The sequence below is a fragment of the Ascaphus truei genome, unplaced genomic scaffold (genome assembly GCF_040206685.1).
Source record: "Ascaphus truei isolate aAscTru1 unplaced genomic scaffold, aAscTru1.hap1 HAP1_SCAFFOLD_356, whole genome shotgun sequence".
NCBI classification, from domain to species: domain Eukaryota; kingdom Metazoa; phylum Chordata; class Amphibia; order Anura; family Ascaphidae; genus Ascaphus; species Ascaphus truei.
Genome location: NW_027456574.1, coordinates 98,524 through 115,499, shown reverse-complemented (window position 1 = coordinate 115,499; position 16,976 = coordinate 98,524). Strand labels below are relative to the sequence as shown.

Sequence of the window (16,976 nt, the reverse complement as noted above, 5' to 3'; positions counted from 1 at the left end):
CATAAGTCTACTAAGCGGTGGGCTACGACCCGGGGTCGGTCTTTGTTTGCATATTTGACTGTCCGGAACCGCTGTCGGTAGGTCTCTGGAGTGAGGCCTAGGCGATCCAGAATAGCAGCCTTTAGTTTCTGATAGTCTATGGCCTCGTCTGCTGGAAGAGCCTGGTAGGCTGCCTGAGCTTCCCCTATGAGGAGTGGAGCCAGAGTCGTTACCCGGCGATCAACTGTCCAGCCATGGGCCGTGGCTACCCTTTCAAAAGTGAGGAGAAATGTCTCTGGGTCTTCGGTTGGCTTCATTTTAGGCAGCATCACCGGTGGGTTATTTGAAATAGCTGGTCTGCCTGGGGCCGGGCCTTCAACTAGCAGTTGGAGTAGCTTTTCTTCCCGCCGGGCCTGTTGCTCATCTTGCTGGGCCTGTCGCTCATCTTGCTGGGCCTGTTATTCAGCTTGTTTCTCTGCCAGCTGGAGCTGTTTCTCAAGGAACTGAGAAAAAAATTTCTCCATTTCTTTTTCTGTGTGGCCCTTCAGATACAGGGGCCGTCCAACATCCCACTTCTGACACCACCTGTGGCAGAACGGCCTGTAGCCGAGGTCAGGGAACAGTCCACACGTGTAGTTTCAGGGTAAATGAAAACGTTCAGTGGCTTTATTTCTCCACAGCAACATAACATGTCGGTACACTGTCCCTTTAAACAAACAAATCCTACTCCACATTGGGAGAAACTGACTAACACAGCTGGCCTAGCTAGCAGGCTGGCTGGCTAAACCAGAACCAAACCGTAAGAGTCTTTTAAGCAGTTAGAAAAACAAATGAAAAAGTCTTACTTTGGTTGCAGTAAGAAGTTTGATGTATCTGTCTCGCTAGCAGCACATATATCCGTGTGCTCTGGTCTGAGAGAGCCAGCTACTGCCAGTCACAAGATCCTTTTCTACCTTCCTGGCTAACAGGTGTAAGCTTACATCCTGAGTTAACCCTTATGAGTGCTGGATGAAGCACTCAGACATATGTCTCCCAGGCATAACTGATAGGAGTTGACTTCACTCTGTCACACACCCCAAGTGTGAGACAGTGCTGTCCCACGATGTGTTGGTGCACTTGTGGAAAATACATGCCCAGAACTCTAGCCCCGGGGGTCGCTGTGTAAGGCCAAGTTACGGTCAGTCTGTTCCACCGAAGATCCGCCTCCGTGTCGGGTTGCCTCCAGCCGGAGTGTCCCACCTTTAGATAGTCTCTTAGATGAGGGCCTCTACTGTTCCCTGATGCAGGCCACGCGCACCGTGTGCGTCCATCACCAGTACAAGGTTACTAACACTAAAAGGCTAAGGGGCGCGTCTCTATCTGAGGGGCCTTGCCTGTAGCACCACAGGCTAGAGATGGTCGGGGCCTAGCTGGGACCTGTGGGTATACTCTGGCCAAGGATAGTGGTGTTTCGCCAGTCTCCCTCAAATAATTCCGAATAACTTCCCGCACCACATCAGTGTTGGTCCCCAAGATGATCGGGTATCCAGGAGTTTCCCTGGGCTCGGGACATATCAGAGCCTCCACTTCCATAGTGTGGATCTTGCCAGTGTTCAGCTGCGATATGGGCAGCTGTACAGACACCACACCTTCGACGGGATAAGTCTCATTACTCAGTCCCCAAAGCTTCATCCTCTTGCTTGATCGCATAGGCAGGTGAGTCAGGTGCTGTTCATAGAATGGCCGGTAGATGATAGTCACCTGAGACCCAGTGTCCAGCAAGGCCGATGAGTATTTGGCTTCCACGATAACTCTTACAATGGTGGACGGCCCCACCTGACTGTGGGCATCCGGTTGGGGTGCTTCCTCAGAGTTATCCGCTGGGACGGGGTCCACCGTCGACAGAGGTGGAGTGTTAGTCAGTGGTACTGTGAGGGTCATGACCCTAGGGTTGGAAACCTTGGGGTTCGGACATTCCTTGGCAAAGTGTCCGCGTTGGTGACAGTTGAAGCAGGCATTAGTGAGATCTTTTAAGGCACTGTAGGTGAGAGCTAATCTTATGGGGAAAGTGGCAGTCTGTCAGTATGGCTTTTGGCGGTTAGCCGCCTCAGACTTTTCCTTGGTACTTGGTTGTTTCTCTGGAGTTGCATCGCTCTCTCCTTTTGAGGGGTCACGGGACAGGTTGGGGGCCTGGAACCTCAGGGTGGCCTCTTGGTCCTGAATTTGGTCCATTAGATCCTCAAAATTGGGATGATTTAAGGTAGAGATCGCACAGCAAATCCTGGCCACCAGGGGGTGTGTGAGTGACGCTCCTCACAAGAATTGCCGGGTTCTATAGTGATCTACTGTAGGTCGGTCTTCTGAATGACCATTTTGTTGAACAGTGTTCGCAACATCATCTGTAGTCGACACAAGAAGTCAGATAAGTCTTCTCCCCCCATCTGCTTGAGGGCATAGAACTGTACTAACAACACACTTGGATAGTCCTTCAGCCCATAGGCCTTGGTTAGGGCATGTATCAGGTCTTTAGCTTCAGCTTTTTCATGAGTCTCACGATACAATCGTAAAAGATTGGAGGCTGGTGGCCGTAGACACTCCATGATTCTTTGCCTCTTGACTGCTTCCGTGCATGACCATTCGGGCAGAACTTGAACTGCTTGATCACGCCATTCTTCCAAGGCTTCTTCCCAGAGCGGTGTGGACCGCAGCCCAGAAAAGGCCTTCAACTTCCGGTACGGTTTCACCGGAGCCAGCTTTTCTATCTTGTTAGTGTTAGGAATCTGATTTCTCTGCGCCGTCTGCGCAACACACTTACTACCCTCAGGGAGACTCAGGGCACGCAGCACAAACCTCCGCTTATTTGCCTCCACAGGCCGTCAGCTCCTCCATCGCCGCAGGGTCCCTCCCCTCGGCGGTTCCGCCGCTTCCCCTCCTTCTCAGTGGCAGGCGCGAGTCCTCAGTCCCGCGCACACGTGTGTTCTCCTCCAACATCGCTCGCGTGCACACGCAGCTTACAGAGCGCACGCCCAGCATCCACCCTTCTACTTCCACTCCTGCTGTGAGGCTCCTCCCCCGTACACCGCACGGGTGTAATCAGAGAACTACCAGTGTTCACCTGGGTTGTATCAGCCACACCAATCCAGAGAGGCTCCCTGCAGTCCTCCTGACCCGCATCCATCCCTGATTGGTAAGCCCAGCCTTATCTAGCATCTCTGATCCCTCACTCATCGCTCGACATAGTCTCTGTATGGAAGTGTTTGGTGTACTCTCGGTTACTACAGGTTTTGACATGGCTCGTACGACTTCCCCCTTTGGCTCTCGACTTTGGCTTTCCTTGGACTACGTATTCTCTGCCATCCCACGATCACGGCTTGGACTTCAACCTTCCTCATCTCTCTGCTCCCTGAACTCGGCAAGGCAATCACTATTCTACTCCTATACCCGGTACCGGCAAGTATTGTCTACATTACTTACATCTGGCCTGGCAATGCTTAATACACACTCCGGACACGCTCCCTTTGCTGCGGGTTCATATATTCCTACCTCCGCATTCAGCCCAAGGGACGGGTCTGTCTGCAGGCAGCACCGGCGTAACAGTTGGTCAGTTCTGCAGGGCTCCTACAAGTAACCGTGGGCCATCTGTACTGCGGGCACTGAGGTGGCTTGCTTCGGACTTCAGACTGTTATCCTGGCTCTGGCGAGAGTTCTCTGGGGAGGAAGCAGGTGAAGAGAACCGACATTCGGCTATGCTGGGAAGGACTCTAAGCATTTCAGTTTGCGCGCAGTGTTTGGGGTATATGAGCGGGATTCCCCCTTGTGGAGCTTTGGGGAGTAGCAGAAATTGGGGCGCAGTGTCCTTTGGGACATCCTTTTGACAGTCAGGTAACAGTTTACTCCACTGTTTGGATGCATCCCATTTGATATCTATGATATTGGCTTTAGCAAACCCCGGTTTCTGTCTCAAGGTGGCGCGCAGGTCAGGCAAGGTTAGGGATGCCGGAACCTGGCTAATGGCAACCAAGTGGCTGGGCGTCATTTGGCATCATAGGGCCCACTTGTGAACACTGTGGCTTGAGGGTAAGGACATTTTCACTCTGGATGAGAATATCTTAAATTTAAAAAGGGCATCCCAGGTCTGGATCTCAGCAGCGCCTCCAAATGTAGCCCCGGACACTGACTACTCTCCTGGCACCTACCTACGACATCGACAAGTATTAAGACTAACCCACTCTCTCCAGCCCAGACCCGGCGATCTTGACTATCCACCATCTAGGCGGGCCTCCACTGTTGTGGTTGCTCCCCATTCTGCTCAAGGGTGACAAGTTCCAGGTCTCTACATCCGCCTTCATTGACTCCGGTTCAGGAGTTAATTTATTGACCAAGACTTTGCTTTAAGGAACAGGATCCCGCTTCTCTATAAATCTGTGCCTGTCGGGTTGGAAGACATCAACGGACGCCCCCTCCAGCCAGCCTTCATCTCTCTGAAAACTTGTGAACTCTCTCTCATAACTGAAGACGGCAATAAGGAGGAGATCGTTCTGGATGTAATTTATACACCATCCATTGAGGTAATCTTGGGCCTTCTCTGGCTTTAACGACACAACCCAGAGTTGGATTGGACCAACAAAGGACCCATAAAGTTGAGCCCTCAATGTACCAAGTCTTGTATCAGTCCGAGACAACAAATATGCGGTTTAAAGGCTCCTGAAGAAGACAAAATTACTCTTCCTGAAGTTTATGCTGAATTCAAAGATGTCTTTGACAAGGTACGCTCCGAAGTTCTTCCCCCTCATCAGCCGTTTGATTGCCCGATTGATCTTTTGCCAGGCTCAGTTCTTCCCAAAGCCAGATCTTACCCTCTTTCTCTTCCTGAGACCAAAGCTATGTCCGAATACATTCAAGAAAACATGAAGAGGGGATTTATTCGGGATTCTTCATCCCCAGCTGGGGCTGACTTTTTCTTTGTTGTAAAGAAAGACTGGTCTCTCCACCCTTGTGTAGACTACAGGGGGCTTAATAAGATAACTGTGAAGAACCGTTACCCTACCACTCATCTCTGAGCTTTTTGATCGCTTACAAGGGTCCACTATCTTTTCCAAATTGGACTTTGAGGAGCATATAATCTTGTCCGTATACGCCAAGGCGATGAATGGAAGACGGCCATCAACAGTTGTGTTAGGCATTACGAATATTTAGTCATGCCCTTTGGCCTTTGTAATGGTCCAGCAATATTCCATGAATTCGTAAAAGAGATTTTTCAAGATCTTCTCAATCTTTTTGTCATAGTCTATCTTGACAACATTCTCATCTTCTCTAAATCTCTCTCAGAAAACATACATCACACTAAGCTGGTCTGCCTCGCCTTCGGGAGGATCTCCTATACGCCAAACTAGAGAAGTGCCTATTTCACCAGAATTCCATTTCTTTCCTGAGCTATATTATTTCAGACACCGTATTCTCCATGGACCCTGCCAAACTCAAGGCAGTGCTAGAATGGCCACAGCCGACCTCTTTGAAATCAATTCAACGATTCTTAGGATTTGCTAATTATTATCACAAATGCATAAAAAAAATGTTCTTCTACTGTAGCTCCTATCACGGCCTTGACAAAGAAAAGAGCAAACACCTATTCCTGGCCACCTGCGGCACTTCAAGCCTTCAAATCTGTCAAAGAAGCTTTTGACTCTATTCTGTCACCCAGATCCCAAACGACTTTTACTCTGGAGGTAGATGCATCTGACGTTGGCACAGGCGCTATTCTTTCTCAAAGGCAATCCCCTCAGGCCAAGCTTCACCCCTGCGGTTTTTTTTCTAAGAAGTTTTCCTCGGCGGAACAGAATTATGATGTTGGCATCAGAGAGCTCCTCGCTATCAAACTCGCACTACAATAATGGAGGCACCTCTTGGAAGGTACTGAAAATCTCATTTCAATTCTCACAGATCATAAAAACTTGCTGTACATAGAAAACGCCCGTTGTCTTGGAGCTCGTCAGGCCCGTTGGTCTCTCTTCTTCTTTAGATTCAAGTATCTTATTTCCTATATTCCCGGGTCTAAAATCCTGAAAGCTGATGCACTGTCCCGTCAGTTTGTGGTCGAAGCCAAGTCTGAAGATATATCGGAGACTATCCTTCCTTCCAAATACGTTATTTCCGCCAAAATCTTTTGATGTCCTGGATGACATTTTGGCTACTCAAACACGCTTTCCCGATGGTCTTGAGGTGCCGGATGGTTGTCTATATGCTGCTCCTCAATTTCGTAAGAAGATTCTAGACTCGGGTCATTCATCTAAGTTTGCCGGTCATCCTGATATTTTTCTTCAGGGTATCATCCCCAGACCAATGGACAGACCAAATGAACTAACCAAACTTTGGAACATTATTTACGGTGCTTCATTTTCGACGCCCAAGATGATTGGGTGGACCTTCTCCCATGGGCAGAGTTTGAACACAATTCTTTAAGGAACAAATCTACACAAGAATCACCATTCTTCATCAATTATGGGTTTCACCTGGCACAGCTTCCCATTTCCTCTTCTCCCTCCGGGGTCCCAGTAGCGGAAAACAGAATCAATTCTTTACAAGAATCATGGAGGAGGATTCAGAGGACTCTTGTGGAAGCAACTCGTAGACAAAAGGTTCAAGTGAACCGTCATCGGTGCAAGGTGTCCAACTTCAAACCAGGAGAAAGGGTGTGGCTGTCTTCCAAAAATATCAGGCTGAAGACACTGACCCTCAAACAGGCCCCCATTTTCCATTTTTGAGCAAATCAATCCGGTCGCGTACCGGTTACAACTGCCTCCTATGAAAATACCTTCAGTCTTTCATGTTTCTCTCCTCAAGCCTGTTTTTCAGAGTTCTCAATTTCCTAACACTTCTTCTACTCCTAAGCCAGTGATCGTATAAGGACAAGAAGAGTATGAGATACAGTACATCATCGACTCTAGAAGATCGAGGAGATCAGTCCAGTACTTGGTCCACTGGAAAGGGTTTGGACCCGAAGAGAGGTCCTGGATACCCCATCACCAAATACATGCTCCCAGTTTGCTAGGCGCATTCACGCCAGGTACTCCCACAAGCCATATTGGAGTTGTCCTGAGGCCGCTCCTCAAGCGGGGGGTACTGTAAAGAATCATACCCACTGCGGTGTTTTTCCTCCTTGCTTCCTGCTGTACAGCCTCCTGCACACCTTACAGAGCAAGCGTGCCCACGGAGGGCTTTCAAGGATCACACGGAGGCTGGCTCCGCCCCTCCACTGGTACCTCGCGGCTGTCCTGTGCGGCGCGTACACATAACGCACGTCTACCGCTCCCCAGCTGTGTCAACACTAATCTCTCTCCCACCTGTCTCCTGCACCTTGCATCCTATCCCTGCTTCCACAGAGGCCGCACCTCCACTCCTCCCCTCAGTCCCATTTGTCCAGCTCTCCTATATATGCTCAGCCTTTCCTTTCATTCTTTGGCTGAGCGTAGTTCATGGTAGCCTTGTGTTCCCACGTCCCTGCCTTGTTCCTGTTGTGCTTTAACCCTCTGCTGCTTATCTGTTCTGTGTACTGACCCGGCTTGACTTTAGGACCTCTCTCTGGATTACTGACCCCGGCTTGCCTCTAACCATCCGCTATTCTCCATCCCTGACCTTGGCTATCGGACCAACTACCTTCCTACTGGCTCCAACCCCAGACCACGGCACTCCAGACACTGTCTACTCTCCTGGCACCTATGACCTCGGCAAGTATTAAGACTAACCCACTCTCTCCAGCCCATACCCGGCGATCTTGACTATCCACCCTCCAGGCATGCGTGCGCTGTTGTGGGAGCGCAGTTTCATGCTATCCCACCTCAGTACCAGGGTCTGCAGCCCCTGAGGCCCACTCACCAGCTCACAATCTCCGTGCAGCAACCACACAGCCGTCCCCTTCCCGCAGCCTGGAGGTAAGAGTGGTCCTGACTACACACATGAAGTGGAAACTTGTGAGGTTATAAGGCAATATAAAAACCAATTACATCTATAAATAAATTGTATGTTTGCCCATTAAAATATACCCCAATCTAAAACAATTTAGAACACTGTAAAACCATCATCTAAAAGAGCATCGTTAGTCAGAAAGAACACACTGTACGTGCTGCACATTTGTAAACAATTTGATTCCTGATGTAGTTTTTAAGAGAAATGTCCTAGAAAATAAATCAATTCTTAAAGGGTAATAATAGTGAAACTATGGGGGCAAAATCTACCTGCAATCACATTGTACCTTTTTCACTGTACTGATTAATAATCTTCTGTGCATAAAATCCCACGGTTTCCGGACATGTCCACCAAATGTGGGACATGTCCCCCCTTTGACCACATCCCCTCCAGCAATCGTCAGGAGTAGCTGGATAGATCTGGTTCAGTCTACTCGGGGTCAGGTACCAGTGGAATAATATTTTGTAAATATTTTCTTTTGTGATGGAACAAATTGAAGTTTTGGAAGCTGCCTCCCAGATATCCTCCCAGTCCTCTATGTCTATATTGGTGTTTAGTTCCTGGCTCCACCTTTGCATATATGCGTGGTTAGGGGAGGGTTGGGCCGCCTCTAGTGTTTTATATATCCCAGAGATGAGGCCTCTTTGGTACTCGCCTCTGAGGCAGAGGTTCTCAAATCTGGAGCACGACGGGAATTTTAAGCTAGGGGATAGAGTTCTCAAAAAATGGCAAATCTGTAGGTATTGGAATATAGGAAGATCAGGGGACGTTAGTTTGATTCTCAGTTCTCGGAGGGGCATGACCTCATCGCCTTCCAGCAAGTCCGCAACCACTCTGATGTTTAGGCCTTGAAATTGGCTGAATTGGGGTCGGGAACAACCGGGCGGGAAATCCGGGTTCCCGAATAGAGGGGTCAATTGAGAGGGGGTTGAAGCTAGGCCATATTTCCCTTTGGTTTTCAACCATGTCGACCACGTGCATCTCATTGCTCCAAGGCTGAGTCTCGTGGGCCTCCTTCCCTTGTGGACGTGAGTCCAAAGCAGGGCTGAGAGGGGGGTCGGGGACGCGTGGAATGTCTCTATTTCCAACCAACAATTGGAGGCCGGGGGGTTGTTCCAAACCACCGCCTGTCTCAGTTGTGCTGCCCGATAGTATCGGACCACGTCCGGCGCCCCCAGACCCCCTCTCGTCCTCGACGCCAAGAGTACCGACCGTGGGACCCTGGCTCTCCGTTGTTGCCAGATGAAGCGCAGTATATGGGACTGAATATTCCTTAAATCTGCTAATGGGACGGGGACAGGGAGGGTTTGAAAATAATAGAGCAGGCGGGGGAGGATATTCATTTTGGCGGATATTATCCTGCCAAACCATGATATTTGGTGGGTCTGCCAGGTCTCGAGATCTCTTAAGATCTGACGGAAAAGGGGAGGGTAGTTGGTTTGATATAATGAGCCATATGAGCTCGCTATTTTGACCCCTAAATACTTAATATGGGAACTATTCCATCTATACTTAAATTTCTTTTGTAGGGATGTCCATACGGGGTTCGGCAGTAATATATTGAGAGCCTCTGATTTGTCTGTGTTGACTTTGTAGTCTGAGAGGTGGCCAAATTGGTCTAACAGTTTTTCTAGGTTGGGGAGGGAAGTGAGGGGGTCTGATAGGGTAAGGATGATGTCGTCGGCAAACAGGGATATTTTATACTCCCTGTCTCCGACTAGGATTCCCTTTACGGATGGGTCTGTTCTAATTCTGGCGGCTAGGGGTTCTATAGACAGGGCGAAAAGTAAAGGGGAGAGGGGGCAACCTTGTCTAGTACCGTTGTGGATTTTTATTGGATTGGATCGGCCACCCGGGAGTTTTAATATGGCCGTGGGGTTGGTATAGAGGGCTCGGACTCCTTCTAGGAACGGGCCTGAGAAGCCGAACTGGCGCATTGTCTGGTCAAGGAAAGACCATTTGACCCGGTCAAAGGCCTTCTCCGCGTCGAGGCTGAGTATCAAGGCCTGGGACTTTTTGAGGTGCACGTGGTCTATAATGTCAATAATTTTGCGGGTGTTGTCAGAGGCCTGTCTTCCTGACACAAATCCCTCCTGGTCTATATGAATTAGTCTCGGGAGAATAGGGTTCAGTCTGTTTGCTAGAATTTTGCTGAAAAGCTTGAGGTCAGTATTCAGTAGGGAAATGGGGCGGTAGCTGCCACATTGAAGTGGGTCCCTGCCCTCTTTATGTATGATAGCCAAGTTGGCTGCCGACATAGTGCCTGGGATTTGTTCTACTTGGAGAAATGAGTTAAACATTTCTAGGAGGTAGGGGGACAGGGATTTTGCTAATTTTTTATAGTAACCGTTGGTAAAGCCATCCGGTCCTGGGGTCTTTGCTAATTTGAGTGAGGATATTGCTTTATCTAGCTCTTCTTGGGTTATGCTCTGGTTTAAGAACTCAAGTTCTTCTTGTGAGAGGGAGGGGAGGTTGCATTGGGTTAGATAGTCGGTGGTGCTCTCATCATTGGGGTCTGACTGGTTGATGGGGTGGAGGTTGTAGAGGTCGGTATAGAACTCTGCAAATTCCCGGGCAATATCTTTCTCATTATATGAGATTTGACCACTTTTGGTTTTGATTTTTGTTATCTGGGTCTTTGTCTTAATGCCTCTTAGTTTTGAGGCCAAAAGTTTGTCCGCTTTGTTACCCCTATCATAGAACCGCTGTTTGGTCCATTTCAGGGCTCTCTCTACCTCGTCAAGTTGGAGTATTTTTAGGTCAGATCTCGCTTTCTCAAGGGTTCTAAACACCTTTCTCGATTGGGATTGTTTATGCAGTTGATCTAGCTTTATGATTTTTTCGGTTAGTTCTTTCTGGGCTTTCTGTTTTATTTTTTTCCTATAGGAGGCTAGCGATATGAGTTCCCCTCTTATAGTGGCTTTGTGGGCTTCCCAGAGCATTGCTGCTGCCGGGACCGAGCCTTTGTTTAACTGGAAAAAGGTGTGCAGTTTTTGTTTAATTGTCTTGATCACTTGTGGGTCGTTGAGAAGCGAGTCACTGAGTTTCCAGGAATATACTGTTGTTTTGACGAAGGGTAGAGAGAGGGTGAGTATGATAGGGGCGTGGTCAGACCAGGTTATTGGGCCTATGTCGGAGTGGGAGGATGCCTGGAGTACATTGTTGGTGCCCAGAAAGTAATCGATCCGCGAGTAAGACTGATGGGGGGTTGAGTAGAAGGAATAGTCCCTCTGGCCCACATGCTGGGTCCGCCAAATGTCTGTCAGCGAATACTCTCTGATAGTATTCTGGAACTTTTGGGCCTTTTTCTGCAGTTGGCTAGAGTATGGGGTCGCTGTCTGCCCTGATCTATCTTGGTCCGGGTCAAGGACCATATTTGCGTCACCGACGAGGAGGAGGGAGGAAAGCGTCGAGTGGTCAAGGGTACTAAGAAGGTTCTGGAGGAATTGGTTCTGGTTTGCGTTCGGGGCGTAGATGTTGAGAATGGCTATGGGGGAGCCTGACAGTGTGCCTTTGAGGAGTATATATCGTCCCTCTGGGTCTTTGGTTACCTGTGTAAGGGCAAATGGGGTGTTGTTTTTAATCAGAATAGCCACCCCTCTTTTTTTGTTGGGGGAGGATGCAAAGAATGCTTGGGGATATGTATGCTTAAATGTGTTAGGAGGGTCAGCAGTGTTGAAATGGGTTTCTTGGATACATATTATATCTCCTTTGGTTTTTTTAATTCTTGGAGGGCTAGTTTGCGTTTGCGTGTTGAGTTAAGTCCCTTAACATTCAGGGATATGATCTTTATTGACGCCATTAATGGGGAAGGGGGGGTCTCGGGGTTAAACCCTTGTCCCTGAGGTATTCCCATGTCAGGGTCGGCTTGGGCCTTGTTGTGAGTATGCGGGGGGGGGGGGGGGGTTTCTGTTGTGCCATAGGTAGGTGGTGGGTAGGGGAGGGGGGGGAAGGGTGGAGTAAGAGGGGAATGGGGGGGGGGGGGGGCGACACAATAGGGCAAGAAAGAAGGTGGGCTGTCCTGGAGCCCGAAAAAGATTCCTCTTGACATTCTGGTGTCAAGGGGGGGGGGGTACAAAAGACCCCTGGGAGAACTTTCGGGGCGTCACTCACAGATCGGAGCCAGGAAGTCGGGTCCGGCGCCCTCACTAGGTTGCGGGCAGAGAGGGGGGGGGAGGGGGTGGGGAGGGGGGGGGACCTTAACATATACGTAGTCCGCATGAGGTTTACACATTGCTCTCGGGGGAAGTACTTTTCCTAGATTGAATCTCCGCCTAAACTTTATGGTCATTGTCTATACAATCAGTATTGGCACTTATATTCATACATATTGAGACAGGTTGGTCAGACATAGTAGCTTCGCCCTGGGGCTGAGAGGAGAGGGGTGAGGGTAGGTGGGGGGATGAGGGGGGGTAGGGGGTGAGGGGGGGTAGGGGGTGGGGGAGGAGAGGGGGGGGTGGGGGGGAGGAGGGAGAGGGGGGGGGGGTGGGGGGGAGGAGAGAGGGGGGGGGAGGAGAGAGAGGGGGGGGAGGAGAGAGGGGGGGGGAGGAGAGAGAGGGGAGGGGGAGGAGAGAGGGGAGGGGGGGGAGGAGAGAGGGGAGGAGGGGGAGGAGAGAGGGGAGGGGGGGGAGGAGAGAGGGGAGGGGGGGAGGAGAGAGGGGAGGGGGGGGAGGGGAGAGGGGGGAGGGGGAGGAGAGAGAGAGGGGGGAGGGGAGAGGGGGGGGCGAGGGGGAGGGGAGAGGAGGGGAGAGGAGGGGGAGAGGGGGTGGGGGGGAGAGGGGGTGGGGGGGAGGGGGGCGAGGGGTGGGAGAAGGGGGGGGAGAGGGGGGGAGGGGGGCTGGGGGTGGGAGGGGGGGGTGGGGAGGGGGAGGGGGGGGATGGGAGGGGGAGGGGGTGGGGGGGGGGAGGGGGGAGGGATAGGAGAGGGAGGAGGGGGGGGGGGAGAGGGGGAGGGGGGGGAGAGGGGGAGGGGGGGAACTCGACATATACATCGTCCACCTGTGGTTTACATATTACTCTTGGGGGGAGTACTTTTCCCTAGAGTGAATCTTCACCTAAACTTTATGATCATTTTCTATACATTCAGTATTGGCGTATATATTCCTACAGAGTAAAACAGCTTGGTCAGATCTAATATCTTAGCTCTGGGGGGAGAGGGAAGGGATGAGGGTAGGTGGGGGGATGAGGGGGGGGAAGGGAGGGGTGGGGGGATGAGGGGGAGGAGGTTGGGAGGGGTGGGGGGGGGGGGAGAAGGGGGGGGGAAATGAGGGGGGGGAATAAGAGGGGGGGAGCACAATATTTACATCATCAGCATAAAATTGAAACATTGCCTTCTGGGGGAGATCTTTTCCCCAGTCATGATATCGCATACCGCTTGTGGGTGTCCTTTATACAGTCAATATTGGAGTATGTCTCAACACGGAGTGAGACAGGTTGGTCAAACACATCCAGCATGGGGAGGGGAGGGGGGAGGGGGGGGAGAGGAGGGGAGGGGGGGGAGAGGAGGGGAGGGGGGGGACCTCTGGACCCGGATCCAGGGCCTGCTGACCGAGACCCTGGAGGTGGAGGTACCCCTAGACCCTCTGACCTATGTGCTGGGAAAACCAGTCGATGACCTTCCCCCCCCTATAACCAGGCTCATGGCAGCGATTCTGACGGCCGCCAGATGCTGTATAGCAGCAGCCTGGAAGAAAATCAAAGCCCCATCCAGAAGAACGGTAGTCACTAGGGTAAACGGAATCATGGGTATGGAAAGATTAACGGCAATGCTGAAGCAAAAAATGCCGCAATTCCATTTGACATGGGAACCTTGGCCAGGATCAGACCCCCTGACCTTCACAATCACAGGACCATAGGACCGACCCCCCCTTCCCTCAAAGTCCTCCCCATCTTTGCCCCCCCCCCCATCCCCTCTCTTTGTCCAAAGTCGTTCCCAACTATCCACCCCTCCTTCGTCATCCCCCCTCTTTTTCACCACTGAAAACTGGAAAAGGGACTATTGTGTGTCATCAACCTCCCCCAAACATTGTACATGTATCAAGCTGTATTCCTGTGTTGAGTCGCTCATAAATGTATGTAACATGTACCAATCTGCTGTCCGACACCAATAAAGGAAAAATATTTATTAAAAAAAAGACAAACCCAAACATATCTATCTTGAACCAGACCATGCCCTCTCCTTACAGATCTTGGGATAAGCCATATTTGTCCTGAAGCTTTTTTCACAGCAGCAGAATCAAATGGAAAAAAAGGGCTCAGATTCCCATGTCAAGTCAGATCAGCCTGATTGAGCCCCGAAACTAAAAGTAGCCCATTTACCCAACCATCATCTGCATTTTATAAGTACAAGAACAAATAAAAAAATCCCCCAATGGTCTTCTGTGAAGTCCTGCTATTGTACCATAGAATATGTTTGAGGTTAACTGGTCACAGGTCGAAGGTCGGAATGTCTTAGTTCACTGGATGGTTGTATTTAAATTGGACTCATTCTTTTTTGTGCTCAGTTCTCTGCTTTCCTCTTTTGTAACTCGTCTTTGTTGAACATAAGTCTTGCTTTGTACTTTGCTCAGTAAAAAAAACAACTTTCAAAAAAAAAAAAAAATCCCACGGTTTGACATAATAATAATAATAGCATGTTCTTGTATGGTTTTGGGGCCTGAGGCACAGGGAGATAAAGTGACTTGCCCAAGATCACAAGGAGCCGACACCGGGAATTGAACCAGGCTCCCCTGCTTCAAACTCTCAGTGCCGGTCAGTCTCTTTACTCACTCAGCCGCTCCCTCACCCACTCCCACTCCCCCTACCATTTCATTTGCATGCACGTTTGCCCAATTTGCTGCAGTACCGTCTGAAAATCCCACTTTCCTGAGGTACGCAAAATAAGGCTGGAGAGCGAGATACACCAAGTTAGGTGGGGGCCCATTTACTCACATACCTCCAAATAGATTAACGTAGGCGATACCTGCTTTACAGAATACCGATATGTAAGACCATGCAAAAACAGATGTTTTCACCCATAAAAGCATTTATTGCAGATTAATGATTAGGCCAAAAGTTTGTCATTTATTAATCACATTTTGATGTCTTATGTACAGGGAGCAGAAGTGAGCTGTAAGGTCCGTACGAGCTGACACTGGGATTTGAACCAGTATCATCCGCTTCATGTCAGCAACATTTCCACTGAGCCATTCATATTCCCGTCATTATAGACGTACCTGACGTGGCCTCTCTTGTAGACTGTGTAGCTCTTGAATCAATTTGACTAAGTGAAGCATGAGCAGTTCTCCTACAAGAGGTTAATATCCTGTCCCATCAAGTAAAAAACATATTGAATTGTAACTTGGGGTTCATACTTTTCTAGGGGTTGCCTTCACCAACAACATGGAACGCTGGAGGCAGTTACGCCGTTTCACTCTTGTCACATTGAGGGATTTCGGCATGGGGAAGAGAGGGATTGAGGATCGAATCAAAGAGGAGATTCAGTATCTCATATCTGAATTGAGAAAGACCAAAGGTTGGTACATTGTTCAAAGGTTGTCAAAAGGTATAGTGTAAGCCAGTGGTCTTCAACCCTTCAAGACCTGTGAACCCTTCACATCCGTATAGTGACTCCATGAAATCTCTTAAAAATATATTGTAACGTTGTAGAACCCAAACTCATTTATCCTACAGGTATGTACATATTTCAAAATTCTAGTAGTATTGGTCCTGAAGAACTGTAGATTTATTCCCAGTTGTGATATCTCACCCAGAGCTTTCTAAATCTCAATGTTTATTCTACACTTGAAGAAGAAAGCTCTGTTTTTGGGAAGCTCTGTACACTATCATTTAATCTATGAACTATACTGTTGTATGTAAAAATAATACTCTTACAGTGGTTTGGCTTTCAATAATATTGCAACAATATATGATATGGGGCATATCCCAAACCTCAATAGCGGTGTTGTCACCTAACATAATTAAAATATATATTTTTTGCAAATTATACAACACTGCATGTAGAATTTTTGCAGACACAATGGGACCCAATCAAGTGTAGTATCTCCCCAAAAGAACACTGTTAGTAGCAATACAAATCTGGAGTTTTCACCGTATTCAATATTAAATATCAATGCAAAAAAATACTGTAGCTGCAGTTCTCGTGACAAAACTAGTCTGTTTCTAAGATAAATGGGTAATAATTAGAGCTGGCATTGCGTCGCATATACAAAGATTGTAATTCATAGTGGGCCATATTCTCTAAGCAGTGCTTTTCTATAAGACCACTTACAGTAGTATATATGGTCCTTTACAGCCGATTCAAATGAATGGGCTGTAAGTTATCTTCCAGCATGGACCGTCTTATGCAAAATGAACCTATGGAAAAGGGGTGCTCAACACCAGTCCTCAAGACCCCCAACAGTTTATTGTTTTTTTAGACTCAATGTTTACTGAATTTTTAAACAAAACCAATTACAAAGAAGAAAACAGAATATACATGTATAACATATACTGTAAGACAAATGAAAACAAAGTTATATGAATAAAAAAATACAATATATGGAGAAATGGACAAAAATCTTATGAAGAAACCTTGGATGTGGAGAAACGTGTTGAGTGACACTAAGAGGGAAGCTCCACACAGCATAACCTGCCTATCCCGAGCCATCGCGAGAGTGTGGGAGCCGAGAGACGTGACTGCTCCAGTTTACCGAGCAGAGAGACCGCTTCAGGACCTCTGTCGGTGGCGTAGATCATAGATCAAACTGCGCTTTATACTTTGAAACCGTGTGAGTGGATTTTGCACTATTTTACTGCAGTTAAAAGTTTGCGTTACAATCTACACCAGCGGTGTGCAAACTGGGGGGCGCCCCCCCTTTGGGGGCACCAAATTATTTAGGGGGGGGCGCAAGCTGTGCGGCGAAACCTAGGGGCGGGCAGAGCAGTGCACGGACGGCCAAACAGCTCAAGCTCCGTGTGCTGCTGCTTCCCTGTGCTTGCAGCGGGGGCAGGGACTTCCCTGCACACAGACACAAGCCCTCCTTCTCTTCCTGTCTGTTTCCCCGCTCCAGTTTTCA

General features: G+C 49.1%; 1 protein-coding gene across 4 annotated transcripts in view; it reads left to right on the top strand.

Annotated features, from left to right (window-relative positions):
* The window catches only part of LOC142483682 (cytochrome P450 2A4-like), a 108,156-nt gene that overhangs the window by 15,845 nt on the left and 75,335 nt on the right, over positions 1 to 16,976 (top strand). For 3 of the 4 annotated variants that reach the window (XM_075583700.1, XM_075583699.1, XM_075583701.1), the window contains exon 4: positions 15,281 to 15,433. The exons of the other annotated variant lie outside the window; for it this stretch is intronic. In XM_075583700.1, the coding sequence (XP_075439815.1) occupies positions 15,281 to 15,433 (153 nt within the window). The remainder of the gene's footprint in view (positions 1 to 15,280; positions 15,434 to 16,976) is intronic. 4 annotated transcript variants of the gene reach the window in all.